This window comes from Gavia stellata, chromosome 1 (assembly GCF_030936135.1).
Source record: "Gavia stellata isolate bGavSte3 chromosome 1, bGavSte3.hap2, whole genome shotgun sequence".
Taxonomy (NCBI): Eukaryota; Metazoa; Chordata; class Aves; order Gaviiformes; family Gaviidae; genus Gavia; species Gavia stellata.
In genome coordinates, this window is record NC_082594.1 from 59,070,656 (window position 1) to 59,087,907 (window position 17,252).

General features: G+C 33.5%; 1 protein-coding gene across 8 annotated transcripts in view; it reads right to left on the reverse strand.

Annotated features, from left to right (window-relative positions):
• DOCK9 (dedicator of cytokinesis 9) overlaps positions 1-17,252 on the reverse strand; it is a 111,824-nt gene that overhangs the window by 29,372 nt on the left and 65,200 nt on the right. For 4 of the 8 annotated variants that reach the window (XM_059835915.1, XM_059835932.1, XM_059835907.1 and 1 more), the window contains exons 29-38: positions 16,722-16,805; positions 15,973-16,084; positions 14,109-14,287; positions 13,200-13,316; positions 11,744-11,864; positions 10,799-10,932; positions 7,487-7,601; positions 5,822-5,888; positions 3,199-3,246; positions 1,254-1,390 (exon numbers count right to left, since the gene is read on the reverse strand). In XM_059835915.1, coding sequence (XP_059691898.1) covers positions 1,254-1,390; positions 3,199-3,246; positions 5,822-5,888; positions 7,487-7,601; positions 10,799-10,932; positions 11,744-11,864; positions 13,200-13,316; positions 14,109-14,287; positions 15,973-16,084; positions 16,722-16,805 — 1,114 coding nt within the window. Of the gene's footprint in view, positions 1-706; positions 751-1,253; positions 1,391-3,198; positions 3,247-5,821; positions 5,889-7,486; positions 7,602-10,798; positions 10,933-11,743; positions 11,865-13,199; positions 13,317-14,108; positions 14,288-15,972; positions 16,085-16,721; positions 16,806-17,252 lie in introns of all 8 variants that reach the window. The other 4 variants (XM_059835941.1, XM_059835944.1, XM_059835945.1 and 1 more) reach the window with 2 other exon arrangements.

Genomic DNA, 17,252 nt, shown 5'->3' on the forward strand with positions numbered 1-17,252 from the left:
GCCCAGAAACAGCCATGTTATGTATTTCCCAGAGATTTAAAAAAAAAAAAATACTAAAAAAAAAATGTCTTTATCTACAAAGTATTTTACCTTACTAAATGTGCAGTCACATAGTGTAAAAGCTCTTTCTTTCATGTATCAAAAACCACCTCGAAATGATCATGATATAGCAGTAGCAGACTGATTACAAGGAGAAAAAAAAAAGTAATTTGCACAGCTATATACTTTTCTGACATTTTTAAAGTCAAAGAATTTAATTTCTTATATTTAAACAGGTATGAGAATGAATTTATAAACAGAGGGGTTTGGTGGGATTTTTTCAGTTTTCCACTAGACTATGTTGTAAGTCTTGTGCAGTTAGGCTAGCTGTTGCTTTCTATTGCAGATAACGAGCTAAAAGATTTTGAAGTACAGTTAGATATGCTTTGGGAAATAAAAGGATGAACACAGTGAACAGACAGTTAACTCAAATAATTGCTTTACTGTACATAATTCTTTTCAGTACCAGTGTTGTATTTTACTGGATTAGTCAACCAGTTTCATTGCTTTTTGAATCTGAAAACTGAAAAATGGTGCTTCAGAATACTTTACATACAGTGCATTTTGCAGTTTAAAAGCAGCATATTTAAGAAGATAGGCCACAAGCAGATTTAGTTTTCAATACAGCAGTCTTATACAAGCTGACTTCAACCTGATTAAATCTTACCATTGTCTACAGAAATTCCAAGAATACTTGATATCTTTCTCACACTGAAAACAGAAAAATCACGTCATTATTGGACGCTTTTTCACTTCCAGACAAACCAAATCATGGGCTTCACAATCTCTGTAGAAATTCTAAGAAACTTATTTCTCCTTAGGGGATGTCAAAACATGGAGATATGGTCAGAGTGCGTATTCTTACTTTCAGACTAATCATTTATAAGATCAAGTAGGGGAAAAAAAAATGAAGCTTAATAAAGCAAATAGTTACAAAACTTACTTTTTTTTTTTCTATAAGCAGCACAAAGCTGGAGTGCATATAATTAAAAAAAATTAAAATACAGTTTTAAAATACGCTCCATGTTATGACATCACAGCCGGCATTGATTGTTCTATCATAAAGCAGGGAACAGAGCATTGACTGATTCCAGCTATTTGTTTGACCTAGAACAATAAAAATCATTGAAATGCACTGGTACGGCTCTGGGACCTGTCTCTGGTGTTGTGGTACTGGTTGATGATGATGAATGTTATTATGCTATGAGACTTACTGTGGTTAAAAGTGAGAGAGTTATCCAGGCTGCTCAGCTGCTGCAATCTGGCATGCATCATTCCTGTTCTGTTACGGGAAACAGGCAATGTCTGAGATTTTCGATCATGAACTATGGATCCCAACCCCTCCTGGTTCCTGCAAGATGGGTGAAATGGGATAGAAGCAAAAGTTAGACATGTCAAACTGCAGCAAGACAGGAAGCGTTAGTTAAGCACAAGAAGTTTTGTAGAAAGAATTATAATGCAACCTATTTACTGTTTTAGTTATAAAACAAAAATAGGTAGCTTAAAAAAAAAGCATCACAGCAAACTCTTTCTTAAAACCTCAAAGCATGAAAGCAAAAGCACACAAGCAGTTGCTCTTGAAGTGTTAAATTTACTTCAGAGCTTTTGAAAACATAAATATTTGAGAACATAAATATTCTGAAAATATTCAGAACCCAAAACTATTTTGATTGTAAAAATTTTAGAAAAAAGTTAGAAGGACACACAGTGGTAAAATTAGAAAGCATACATGCAACAGAAGAGCAGGAATTAACTGAGGTATTATTATGTACATCTTACCCAAGCAGGAAGGGAGAAGAGCCATATACTTTGTTAAACTTGCAGCAATCAAGTGAAGAAAACAGAAAAGTGATCTGTGTTAGCAATCAGTACAGGCTAACTTCCTATTGTGTACCACCACCAGAGCTGATGAAAAATGAAAACCAGTGCTTGAATTACAGAATTCCCTGTTCCTTTTCATTCTGTCATTTGTGCATTTTAAGAGTACGTGCATTGATTGTGATATACTTCAGTGTAATGACAATGTGAAAGACTAGAAAGCTACATTTACTGGGAAAATTCAGTAACTCTGCAGAACACCAGATGATTTCAAGAGCTTAACGTTTTTAGAATTAACATGCAGTACACAGACTAGGTGATCAGTAAACAAAAAGAAAGTGCAGTAGTCTTCTCTACAAACTAGTCAAAACAAATTACTCTGAAGAATTTTTGTGAAAAGCCTGAAAATTACAGACTCCTGTAAATCCAGAGTTTGAAGTACATTTAAACACAACGGTTACAATAAAAACCTTAAGAAAGCCAGATTTATTTTGGCCTTTGATTTTTTTAGGGTATGTAAACAGAGATGAGATTTTTTTTCTGAAAAATCTCAAAGGAGATAGTCAAGTTTGTTGTTTGTAGAAAGAGATTCACATATCATTACAACTAAATTAAAAACAAAAAAGCTAACATTTTAGTTAGAATGCTTTACCAAAGTCAGCAATAATTTTCTTACTGAGTTAAAGAGGGCCAGTATTTCAACCCCACAAGTTTAATTATAACAGCATTACCATGTCAACTACAGTGCAAGGCCTAAACAAGTTGCTGTATTTTACTCTATTAAAAAACTACTTTGCATTAAAAAACACATTAATGCAAAGATATTAAAATAATTTAGTACACGTTTCTGACTCCCACAGAGTTTCTCCTAAACAACCTTAAATGGGAACGTACAGGTATCTAATGGTACTTCGGACTTCAAATTGAAAAACAGCAGCGTTGGAATGCTGACTACTCACCTTTCAGCAAAAACACTATATATAAAATTTCTAAAACATTTCAACGGACATGGTTTTATGGCCAAGTGTAAATCATAAAATCTCTTCCCAAAGATACTATTTCAAGGAAAAAAAAATGCTGTAAAAGATAGCATTTAAGGGGTGGATTTTAAAGTAATTGATAATAAAACACAACACACACATATCATTCTTAAACAGATACCAGACTTTCAGACAGGATACATATTTGTTAATATAGTAACCAATTACTTCAAACTGTTACGTATCATTTCACAATAACTCTTCTACTCATGCAATTTATTTGTAACAGAGATTCAAGGCATCTTCCACACACTATTATTCTTAGTGAACAAGACAGCAAAATTTAAATTCCACACAGTACCTGGCTATGTATCGTTTTCCCATGTACTGGAACTGATGTAAGCACACTCTGCAGAGAATACATAAGTCAGAGAAGCAACACTTAAAACAATCTCATCTAGATTTATGTACATCGGAATTATTCAACTTATGTCATAAAAATTCTTTAATTCTCCCACCCTTGAAACTCCCTTCCAGTCCCCAAGCCAAGAAAAGCATGCTCTTCTGAAATCAGTCACAGTTGGTTGTTGTTTTGGGCAAACTGGGACTAATAGCAAAAGGCACATAAGGCTGCCTCCGGAGCACACCTATCTCAACACTGAATTAAAACAGCTAGTGTGAGCCTAACAGTGACAAGGTAGAAGGGCCAAATGGTGAAAAACCAAAACACCTTAGAAAACTGTAAACAGTGAGTTCAAGTGCTTCATCTTGTAGAGATTTTTTAATATTTATAGAGAAAAAATGTTTAGCCTCAACTATCAGATAAAATTTCATTATGTGAAATGAGGCCCACAGTTAACAGTTATTTACAAATGAACAGCAGTCCAGGACCAGTAACATGAAGGACAGAAGCAAAGAGATAACCAGACATCATATATATAAACATACTTTGCAAAATGTGTATAAAGGTTCAAAACAAAGGCAATATATTTTGCTTTTTTTTTTCCCCTTGGCCTAAACCCTCTTGGTTACAGGTTGGGTATTTTGTTTTGTTGGGTGGTTTGGTTTTTGTTTTTTTTTTTTTAAGGTCTCCAGATTCCAGGATAACAACAGCAGGGTTTCTGACAGAACTACTTTCTAAAGGGAATCTGCTTTTACAATAAGAAGATGATAAAGGCAAATCCCCCCAAATAATTTTTCATTAAAAAAAAAAAAAATCTATACTTCAATGTGATGTTGTATTTTAAAGAATCATAATACTACTGGTTCAGATCCAGCAAGAAAGTTGAAAGTATAACCTAATCTGCCAGGTGCCTCTGCTTGTCTTCACAACTGATAAGTACACAACACTGACGACTAATAAACTAGAAGTCACACTTTCAAATCAAGAAAAGTTATGTGGATGGAGGCTGTAATAATGATTTTCTTTTACTCTTTTCCCACCGTAAGTAATTATCCTGATAATTCAGAACACAATGCAACTTCCCTTGGCCCCCGGGTAAGAATACTGTTAAAGTTCTTCTTTAAAGTGTAAATCCAAACTGAAAGCCAGTTTTCAGGCTTTCTCTTCCATGTGCCAGTTGTGAATGAGGGAGAAGATTGGCAGTCTCTTCAAACTCAGCTCCATTTTGTACTCAGACCTTAAGCAGATTAGCTGTCTCCAGTCTGCAGAGTCAGAATGGTGTTTGCCTCCCCCAAACTTGTCACTTTGTTTGGAAACTAACCTCAATTCCCCTGATATCTTCTTGTCTTTTTTGGATTCTAAGCCTTTCAGAAAAAGTTTTTTGCATGGCAAGTATTTACCTACCAGAAATACTGTCTTACTGAGATCATGAGAAACTATGGTATTGCCCTGTATTAATAAAAATCATCATCAAAACAAACATTATTTGCATTGGCAAAATACTCCTAGAATTAGAAGAGGTAGACTTTTATAAGCCTTGCTCCTGCTCTAGTTTAAGGAACTGTGATATTATCCACTGGACTAACAAGATGGAAATTTTATTCTGTATGCCATATACTGCTATTGTGATGGAAATCTTTGATAATTAGCAATTTGAGATTACTGATTTGACCATAAATCAATCCTATCCAGACCTCAAGTAAGAATCATCTAATGACAATATACTGTTCGCCACTGATTCTGTACTCTTTACACCTCAGACTTCATGGAGTCTACTAAGTAGGTTCATTTACTTGTTCAGTTCTGTCTCTGGTACAATCAATATCATGCCAGATGTACTCAAATGATGAGTTAAAACTATCTACAGTATATTCCTAAAATAAACCTTGAGTAGCACATTCCATAACACAATTAATGACTGATATTACATTGATTGAGCCTCTACTACAGAAACAAAGGAAAGCAGTCCAGTGAAACAAGCAAAGCAAGCAGAAAGGCTTCTGTTGCGCACCACTTCAAGCTTACAGCGCCTTCTTCACTTTTTATTAATGTATCAGTCAATTCTCATGAACAAACACACTAAGCGTTCATAGGGATGGAGTGTAGCCATTGATAACAAATACTGGATTCATCCTGTATCTTTTCCCCTACAGAATGGCAGAATACACAAGAGGAATGCTAGGAGGATGGTTCATATCCCTTTGTTTCTCAAGTTACACAATTCAATCAATTGATATGCAACCATATAATTTCAGCAGTTCACATTACAAGATGCATTTTAATGCAGACAGGTAACAAGACAGTTGGTTCCTCTTCCATGAGCATGGCAATATTCTGCACACTACTCACTGTTTAGGTACTTCTCGAGATCACTTCTGTATAGCCTAATTCCAGAAACTATGCTGGAATTAGACAGACATGCAATCGTGTACATGAAGTTAAGGACTTCTAAACAGACCAAGATGGCATTATTTTTTCAAATAAATAAATACAAAGGCGTATACACACTTATATCCACACTCACGTTTTTAACAGCATAACTAAACACGTGATTTTATGACAAGCTCAACAAAGATCTTACTCTGTAATCGTGAAAAAGTCCATGAGTTCAGATTTTGTAGCCTTGTTCCAATATGTAAACAATGCATCTAGGAAAATGAAAAATTTTAAAAACAAGACAAAGGCATGAAACACACAAAAATATTAAGTAGAAGAGTTAAAATCAGTTCTTTTCAGATAATGAGGATTCAGAGAATCTAAAAATGGCTTGTGGGGTACAGATAACTCTTACTATTTAAAGTTTTCCTTGAAGCTGATTATACAAATGCACATATCAATTCTCCAAATGAGTATCTATAATATGCTTTTAATTAATCCATAATATTCCCATACAATTTTATATTTAAACAGTAATAATTGTGTAGTCACTAGTGACCACAGTGTTCTAAAAACATAAGACTTCAGAATACTTTGGACTGTTATTCCTATAACCTGCTTCTTTATAGATTTTTAAAATTCAACATTTTTTAAATTCAAATTTATGATTTCTTCTTTTTTAACTTACAATGCTTTACTATGGATAGTTTTTCAGCACAGGTTTCAGATCTTCTTTATTTGCACAGATTTCAAAAATGGCTATATATTTCTTTGAAAGCTTGCAGTTACATAGCCAAGACCTGGTCTTTTTTTCCAAAAATGTTCAAAATTAGCTAACAGATTCAAAGTTACTACAAAGATGTGTGGCAAAGTTTATGAGACACTTGTTCTTTTCCAGGAGAATGGAGACCAAAAAATCCCCACTATGCTTATGTAAATTTTAACTTGAATTTCCTAGAAATCGACTAATTTTTACATATTTCAAAGTGTGAAATAGTAAAAAATATATTTTTTAGTTTTATTATTCTTTGTAATTAAAATACATAAAATAGTATTGATGTAATTACATGAAAATCTAATGGTATGACTGGATACTGAGTACTTACTAACCTTTCAATTCTCATTCTTGATTAAGTGGTGTAATAAATTAGATTTCAACTAATTTTAAACTTGATTCTTAGAAATTAACATCAAAATAGGCACAAAAAATACATTAACTACTTTTGATACGTTTAGCACAAACTGAAAAATTCAATGTTTTTACCAAAAGGGACTTGCCCTCTTTTTTAAATATTGGTCAAGGATAAGGATGATTCTGAGTTGTATGATCCTAGTAAAAAATTAAGATTTGCCACTCATGTAGTATTTCTACACCTCTGCAACCTTCTCCAGGATAATATGGCGCTCTCAAAAATTCAGTGGATCATCTCACAAACATCCCAGGAGAATGAAGAAGCACTAATATCCCCATTCCAGAAATGGAAATATACACAGTGATCAAATAATTTGGTTACATTTTAATACAGGAAGTTCTGCAGAATGGAGGAATGGACTAGCCTAAGACTCTTCTACTGATCACTGAACTATTCTTCACCTCCATTTTCCAAACTGGACTGTACAATCACACACAAATATTTGCTTTCTTACCAAGTCCTTTAGTTAGCTTCACACTTTGAAGAAATCATGAGTACTTAATGCTTACAAGGTTTCAGTCAGAGTTTAATTTGATCAATCACACATATTTGTAAAATGCAGCACAACATGGTACCTACACCTAAAATATTCTGCTGATTTTGAAAAGGTATTAAAATCACAGGCATAAATCCAACACATGATTTCGAATTTGTGAAAAATAGGTGGAACTACCTACCTTCTGACATGTTTCTTAAAATATGAAGGAAACACATGAGCAGACTTTTGATCTCTGCTTGGTCAAGTTTGTCATATCGAACTACAGAACTTCCTAAAGTGCTGCTCTGTTGGTTCTGAAAAGAAAACAGACATTTTTTGGCTGAAGAGTTCTTAAACTGATAATAGACTAAAATGTTTTAAATTGCCTTATTAATTCCTGCAACAGAAAAAGGATCTCAGAACGGAGACAAAAATGTTTCATGTAGAGACAGGTCACTAAAACACACATTACACACATGAAGTATACCAAATCAAGCCTCTTTACCTTTGTTTATTTTTATTTCCTTCTTTGTATGATTTTTTTTTTCCCCCAGAGGGAGGAATAAGAGGAAAAGTTACCTAACAATAATTATTAATCAAGTTAATTACACATAATAGATACCCACATTGTAGAAATCAGGCATACCCCTTCTGCTTAGATGAAATACTTTAAAACTAAATGCTACTGTTAGATGAAACATATATGCTCCTTTACTTTTGAAGAGACTTTATGCTGAACTGTAAACAGACCTTCCTCTACAAAATTCTTTCCATTTAAAGATGTAAGAACCTCAAGGAAAACATACATGAATGGCAATAATATGCTTTCTGGAAGATTAACTACTGATAAGTAACTTGCCCTTGCCTCAAAAAGAAAAAAAAAAAAAAAAATCTTTCTCCCTGCTTCATTTGTTTATAAGGGAGGTTAATCAGCAATGCTCAATACTAAAGTCTGTCCAAAAAAAAAAACCAACCCATAACTGGTCATTCAAAGTGTGTGCACCAAAAAAAAGGGAAAAAATAAAACTGAGAATATATAAATCGAACATTAGGCAAAGACTTATCTGCAAAAGAATAATTTCCACACAATCAAGTGTTACAAAACCCTCAGTCTGAGGCTTTTACAGATACACTATTTAAATGTTTGTTTAAAGGATAAATTATGCCCTTTTTAGTGCCTAAATCTCACTTCCAATATGAGGTCACTTAATAGACATTTAATAAGTTTTCTGTAAAGTCAACAGTTTGGTACAATTGATCTGTGCAACTCTTTGGTTTCTACAAGAAAGTTGGATCATCTTGGCTCCATGAGCTTTTTAAGGACACATACCAGTGTTGGAAGAAATCCTTCATATCAAAATTAGAAAAAAACCAAAACAAAACACAGACTCAAGGGAGAAAAGCACTTGGTTTCACAAATAAAGCGAGAAGTGCCAATACCTCACGGGTAGGACAACCCTTCCAGGAACACTCTTCACTGAAAGCAGGAGACATGCTAATCCATGAGGGAACATTTCACAGCATACACATCAATTGACTGATGAGCCCTTTAACACATTCCGTGTAAAAGGAAAGAGATGCTGTCCTAAAATAATCTGTGTAAATTTGTCACATACTAGCCATTGAATGGATGCACAGTGAAACTGAATGTGAAACTAGGGTTAACACTAGTCAGAAGTTACTGTAATTTAGGAGGAAACGGACACTTATATAAGCCTGATTATTGCAGATTCTAAAGAGTTCACAAACTGTTTATTTTTGAAATATCTCTGGTGAACAAGGAGGTGCTACTATACAGCTTTATGGATACTGAAATAGAGCAGGCAATTACGGGGTGGCAGAGCAGAAACAGAATTTGAGTTTCCTGGACTTTTGGATACTGTCCAGAGCACTAGATAATACTCCCTCTAAAATAATTGAACATGTACATGGATAATAAACATGAACATGTACATAGGACTATAGCTACTCACAAGCTTAATTTAAAATCATGTCAATAACCTATAAAGTGTGCACATATTAAAATAGAAACTGATATACTTCCAGCCAATTCTGATTCCACAAGTACAGTTCTACAGGTTATTCTGAAAGAAAATTAGAACAATAACATGGCTCTTCAATAATTATATCAAGCAACGAGCAAAAACTCGAAGATAACGTGCACCGAACAACTGATCTACTAGAAAGAAAGTTTGGAAAGCAACGAATAAGACGACAGGATTAATTATTATTAGGGGAAAATATTAACAGCATGCAAAACATAAATCCTGCATTACCTAAATTGGCAGACCAGAGTAGAATTTTCAAAGGATGTTGACTCCTTTGAAAACCCTTTTCCTTGGTAAAAACACTACATATTAGTAATTAGCAACATGACAACTAAGTAATAGATGACAGCATTGCCATTTAGCAACAGTGTATGCAAAGGATATTTCTTTATTTACTTGGTCAATGTCAAAAAAGATTTTTTAGTTCTATTTAAAGACCTCAAGACTCAAATTCTGCTGATTGGATTTTTATGCTTAAATTAAATCATGTACATGAACTATTCCAGGTTTGGCATTCGAAGGTATTTTACATGGTTACATTGTACATACTTGGCTTAAGATTCAACTGTTGCAAAGAAGTGGCAAAAATACTGATCACACACTGCACTCAGAAGCTCAACTATACCAAGCACAAAAAACAAATACTTCTTGTAACTGAAGAGAGAAAGCAGCATGCAAAATTTTCTCTGGCAAAGCTGGAATTGTCAGAAGTGAAAAATCCATAGTAACACGGTTTTTCTTTGCAGGGTGAGAATTTTCTTCTTCTTCTCCATTAGGGCGCATAGCATGAGCAGAGTGCCTTCTGAGAAGCTTCTCTCTCTGCCACACGAAGGCATGTCAGAGTCAAGGGGAAAAAGTTAACATGTTGTGACTTGCACAACAAGATCTAAGAAAATGAAACGTGATCAGTAGCAACACAAGGTCTAGTAAGACATGACTGAATACCTCATAGCTACTGCAGCCAGAACTCCTAATTTGTAACAGCTTTAAAGTGAAATTATTTATTAAAGTCAAACTAATATAAAAGAAATCACCTAGAGAAAGCACGGCAACTGTTTTTTCAACATTTTAAAAGTGCTATGTATATTGTGTATAGAGCAGGATGGAGTGAAGGTCTCCACAACATCAAAAGAAGCTGTCCTAACTAGAATTCAGTTCTCACACGAAATTCAATGCACTTCATCTAGTGCCTTTCTCTAGCAAAAGAAAAAACAACTGCTTGCTTATGTCTCTACACTGAAAATCTGTTTGTATTTTCTGCAAAACAGATTAATAAACTCAATGCAAAAAGAGTTCATATGATAATTATTTTGCAAAAGAAAAACTTATGTAAAATAGTGCTCTACAGTTACTCCGGAAAGCCTATTCCCAATGGAGATTAGAGAAGTTAACTCCTATGATAATTAAGATGAAATTTTAGGAATACACTTTGGGTTTTTTATTTTGGTTTGTTTTTTTTTTACCTTGTCAAGAGAATTGCTCTTGTCACTGTGTCTTTCTGGGAGACTGTTTCCTGAGTCCGTACTTATAAGAGAGCCTCTTGAGTCAGCGTTCCTCACGCTATTCATATTTGGAGTTGACGTGGTGTACGGAGAAGCTAAAAAATCCCAAAACAATATGAAAGTCTCAAACAATACATATACTGAAAAAAGTCACTCCATAGTTTAGTCAGAATTCTAAACCCACCATATATGCATATATTTTTTTAAGACGGCAAATAATTAATTCCATTTAGTTACTTTTAATGAAGACAAACTTTTTCTAGAGTTTCAGCAAAGTATATATGTATGTACATACACACAGACTTATGTACAACTACATACATACGTAAAAAACGTATGTAGCAATACATGCACACTTACATGAAGCAGCATGTACATTTAAAAAACTCCCCTTCCCCCTTTTTTTTTTTAATTGGCTAGTAGATGACACAACTAATTACAGCAGACAACAACAAATAGAAAAACACATTAAGATGACAGACAGGAGGATGCCCACAGGTGTGCACAAGCAGGTGGTCTCTAACATGATGTACAAAACCGTGGATTATGGCACTCTTGCCATAAGTGACTAAGGCTAGCCTTGTCTCCTATTTCTCTGCAGCAAGATAAGAACTATCACCTTTGACGGGGGAAAAAGCAGCTCTCTCCAGGAAATAGCTTCAGTTTCAAACAGAAAAGCAAAACCAGAAAGATCCCAAAAGAAAGTTTTCATGTACAGACTGTGAATTCTGACCCATGCTGAACAGCTGAGTGTATTAGGGTTCTGTTAATGAAAGTAGCAGTAACCTTCAAGTATATATGCAGAAAGCAACTGAAGTTGGACACAGAACAATTATTTCTGGTAACAAATGAAAAAGGAAACTGGTTCCTTTTTTAATTATTTTATTGTATTTTTTAAGTGCTTACCAATGCCAGAGATAACACCAAATAGATCTTTAGGAAGATTGTTATCCAATGTGTTTCCTGATTTTTGTGGTGTCACTAGCTGACTTGCAGTTGGCAAATTAAGTGCATCATCCTTTGCACTCTGTTTGGAAAAAGAGAGGAAAATGTGATTAATGTTTTCCAACATTATGGACTTAGTGACTATGACATACTTTATCTTCTAGAGTAGTATTTTTTACATATTTCTTTCTTAAATTTTAATTTCTATTAATTATGCTCAAAAGCATGTAATGAGATGTTCAGGTATTTGCACAAGCTTGGAATAGCCTAAAACTTAAGATACCTCAGGAAACATTGAAGAAATTAACATTCCATTGAATTTTAAACACTGTAAAACAGATATTTCCAAAAGAACCAAATTACTTCTATTTCAAACACCCAAACATTTCTCACCTTGGAAGAGAATTCCCTCTTTTGAATTTATTTTTTAATACCAAATGAAACACAGCAAGATACAGACAAAACAAAATACATTCATAATTACATCTTAGATTCAATAACTGTATGCAACTATAATATACCAATATACCCCTTCACAAATTCCATTTGAATTCATTCTCCTGTAGCCCTCCTACACCACATCTGTTCCAAAAGCACACTCCTTTAAGGTTTAAAATTATTCTCTAATTTCTAGAAAATTAACCATTTTTTGATAGTCCATTTATTTCAGTGTTGGACTGAATTGAAAAATAAGATTTAAAAACAAAAGATCTACCACCAATATACAATCTTTTCTGCTGAACAGCAACAGCAACTACTGAATCTGTTGGGATTTTAGTGAACATAACTAATTCTCTATGTGTTAAATGTTGGGGGAGTATCCTCTTGCATAAAAATGAACTGTGTGCAAATGCCTCCATGCCAGGATCTACAAGAATAGAGGCAAACTGTTTATACAGATTGGCAGGCAGACTAAACAAAAGTGTAATTCTTTAGTAAAAAACAGAGACAATTTAATGAAAACTCCTCTCAGAAACTGTATCAAAACTGGGTAACAGATACAAACAGAAGGCCGTTAAATTGCAGAAACAACTGATATTTTTTATTTCAAATACACTGTTCCTTCAGCTTCTTTGGCTGCTCTTCTTAGAACACTCAAACAGATGCAGTGGATCCAATCCTGTGTGGTCTATAGTTTGTATTGAAATATAGGCACATGCACCAGACATAGAAAAAGGAAGATGTTACATGGCAGTATAATCACATGGCATAACTTAGCTGGACAAGAGAAACTGCAGCCAAAACCATAAAGGTTAACTAAGCTTTAAAGCTCAGAAAAAGCAAGGAGAACAAACTCACAGAATTCTGACGCTTATGAAACTCTTTGTTTGCCAGAAGTATGCAGTGTTTCATATACACGTTACCAATAAATTACGATAAAAATAATTTAGAATACCAAGTAGAAATGGTCACTCACATTGCTGGAAGGGTTAACAGGAAATGGAGACACATCTTTAACATTGATTCGTTGAACATTTTCTATGAGCAGTCCAAAGAGCGGCAAATACATAGTGGCTATTCTTGCTTGATGGCTCTAAATAGAGTTTACCAGTTCATTAAAAAATTATGGATTTAATTTTTAATCACCAATATTTTTTTAAGCTATTCACTCCTAAATTGCAAAAAAAAGCATTTAATAAATATTTGCCAAGCCAGAGCCCACATTCATAAGTTCATAAATGGCAAAAGCGGTGATCATCACTGTATTTCATTCTAATTTACAGAAGGTCAGTAAATTTTATTTACTGTTTCAATATAATGCAGAAAAAACCCTAAATTAATGTGATTTTAGCTAAGATTAACCAAGTAAATTAATATTATGTTAGCTTGATATTAATTAATGATATCGTCCATTAAAATTTTATGGCTTGTCCATAGCACAGCTGATGTTAAAAACAAGTCAGGAAAATTAAAAAAATCACTCAAAATTTACTATCATGACCTGTAGCTTTCTTATACTCATTTTACAAATAATAGATAATGGAAAGGCAGCTGCCAAATATTAAGAGTTAAAGTTTAATGAAAATAAGAGCTTTAAAAATGTTTGTAAAAATCTGTTTACTTTAAGAACAGCAGTTAGATTACACTGTGCCAGAATGTAATAAACACATGTAATTATGTTAAAAGCTGCTTTGTGCTTTCATTTGGTAAAAACATGGGATTTGCAGATTGATTTTGATACAATTTTCATACATATTTTCTTCACAGTCCGAACAGAAATAGCATTGCTACAAATTAACAAATTTTTTGTGAAAGATAAAACTTTCTGCATGTGTGCATGCTTAATCTTTATTATTTTGTACTACTAGCATAGTAATACACTTACCCTAGAGGCATATCTATCATCAAAAGAATGCTTTATCATCAAGTTCTTGAGCACACTAATAGCAATCTGCCGCACCTCTCTGAACTCTTGTAATGCATTGCCCACCTCCCTTAGAAGCAGTCCCACTAAGAAGTGGTTTTTACAGAACTCATCGGTTAATGAATAGTCCAGGTGAAGGTCTGGAAGTAAAGAACAAGTTCTATGTAAGGAATGGTATTACTTAAACCAATTTATCAATTAACTTACAGCTGAACTAAAATGTTTCCAACATTATTGACAAATTCATATATATTCATACATATAGTCATAGTTATTCATATATCCCTAGCCCAATTCACTGCATAATGATGCATTTATTAAACAATGATGATGTATATTCAATCAACAGAAGCTGGAGAAATCTAAATACATTATTTAAAAAAAATATATATTAAATACTGTCCAATATTCAAAAGCGTTCCTATTAAATTTACCTAGACCAGCATCTTACAGCTCCAAATTCAAATTCTAAATCTATATTCAGGCACTGAAAACACACACAGTGCACAAAGGTCGTGCACATTCTATCTTTCAGTAATTTAGTAGTATGGTAGAAGTAAAATTTAATTTTTAGTCTATGGTTCAGTCCCAGGCTAGTAAATTTGAAGGACTGCAAGCAAAACATGGATTACGAAGTTTTAGATTTCTGTACTGTAGTTTTAAGTTCCTTCTTCATTATCCTACACATGTATCTATTATGAATATAGCCTATAAAGCCTGCTAACAACTGTGAACTTGGTTAATTAATATTCTCTACAGAAAATGGTCCCAAAAATTTGCAGTGTGTAGTAGAAATGTAATGAAGAGACTGCATTTGCAACACCCGTGTCCAAATTAAGCAATTTCTTTTCAATGTATCAGAACACAAAAGGACAAAATAATTTTTAAACAATGTAAATTGAATGAATCTATGGAAATTAGACCTGCATTGTAATACAGTAGGCAATTTTTCTGCTACAATTAAACAATACTATATTTTCCAGAAATGTTTATATATTCAGCATTAATTACAATAGAATTAAAGAACATTTTATTTGAACATTTGTGCTTAAACCACTGCAATGTAATTTTATTTCATAATGTATTTCTAGTAGTAACTAACTGTAAATCTATACTAAGCCCCATATAGATATATAGATATTATATAGACACATACACACACACAAAAACACAGCACGTCTGACACAGCAAAGTCAAAGTCAAACTCCTCCCTTTTAAAAGTATTTTTTGTGTAATGAAATAATCCAGTGTATTTATGTACTGAATATATGACAGATTTAAGAGAAACTTTAGCTTGAAGATCTTATTTATTAGAAAATATATATGTTTAAAATTTCAGCTGAGGATGTGTTCAAGAGTTTCTCATATTCACTGTCATTGTTCAATGCAGTAATCAAAAAACAGATGCTAATCTCAAAGCACTTTCATCTTTCAAAGAACTCTTCCAGTAAGGGAATCCATTAAGTCAGAAACATAAATAAGACAGCACAGACATTCTATAGGCCTTCGTGTAACTCAATTAAGAGCCAACCACATCACCTGAGATCTCTTTAGCTTCAGACAGCAAACCTTTAATGTGGATTTACCATGTACATAGTTTTCTGTAGTTTAGCGTATCCTTCAGTGACTAGACAGTTTGGATAGATTATTCTACTACCTAAACTATTCCTTTAAGTTTAAATGAAACGACTACAACTTTAGGCTTCCATTTAACAATTTTGAGGTTTCCAACATCTCATAGACCTGTAGTTACACAGTCTACACATCTAATAATAAAAAGGTGGCATCTAAAAAATATAACATACACTTCTTTGGAAAAATTTACCTTGATATCTCTGAACTCTGCCTTTTCCAAATGGCATTGGTAGATTCAAAGGTATGTAGTGTTCATGATTACAGACTACACGGAGAAATTCAAATTTGAATTCAAAAAGAGTCTGCAAAAATAATTTTAAAGTACAAATTAAACAATGGATGCACTGATTTAAATAACACATTAAAAACAGCTTTCTAACACAAAAGGGTGATTTCTCTCAGTCTTGCATTACGAGGGATATAGACCTGTCAAAGTTCCATATGTCAGTGTAAAATAATTCCAGCATAATTCACACTTGACAACTGGATATAGTTCTATTTTCTGTTCCTGTTGTCTTAAGTTATTTAAGTTTACTAGCATATTATGTACTGATGTAAGAAAAGTTTGGACCCACAGAAGAAATTCTTTGGGCATCTGGTACAATCTTTCACCACTATACTAAATGTACAGAAACTTATCAGATATCAACTTTTCCAACTTTAGCGTTTCTCACATTCATGCTTAAAATTTCTGCTTAGTGTTGCACCCCCACCCCCCACCACTTTTGCAATACACACGCTCTAGGGTGGTAAAGCTGCACCTGAAGATGGGAATCAAAATATGAAAAAGTGATTTGATGGGGAAAAAAATGCTCTAGGCGCAGTGCAGGGACTTCTAATGTAACTGGGAAGAAGTCTGAAGACTTAATGCATGACTCTATTCACATGCATCAAGACGACGCAGCTCCTAAAAATATTTTTTCAAAAAACACTGAGTACCTTCGGATCTCCTGGGGCAAAGCAGCTGATGTAGTTATTAATTTGCTTGAAAACAAAGCCTCTATCCATAAAAGTAAAACACCTCTGGGGAAAACAAGTAAAACCAAGATAGAATTGATTTAGTACTGTCTCAGTGCTCAGTAATTATATTTCTGTATTTAACAAGTTTATTTTCCAAACACATTATTGGTATTTCAGTTTGAATATCAAAATGAATAAAACAAGCAAACTAAAAATATGTATACATATATGAATACCAAATTTTCCCTTAGAGTGCAGATAAAAAGCAGTTTGAAGAGAAGAACTCTATCTTGCCAGAAACGAAAATGGCATGCCACTAGCAGCTTTATCTACCATTTTATTTACCATCTTTTTTTCTCCCTACTGGACCTTATTGGCTGAAAAAGAAAAGACACTGAATGTCTGTCTACATAAAATGCATGCAAATAAAACATTACTCAATGTATGAAGCTTTTGTAGCATTAGAAAGTAACGTAGATGACATTTTTAAAGAAAAAAAGAAAAATCAAA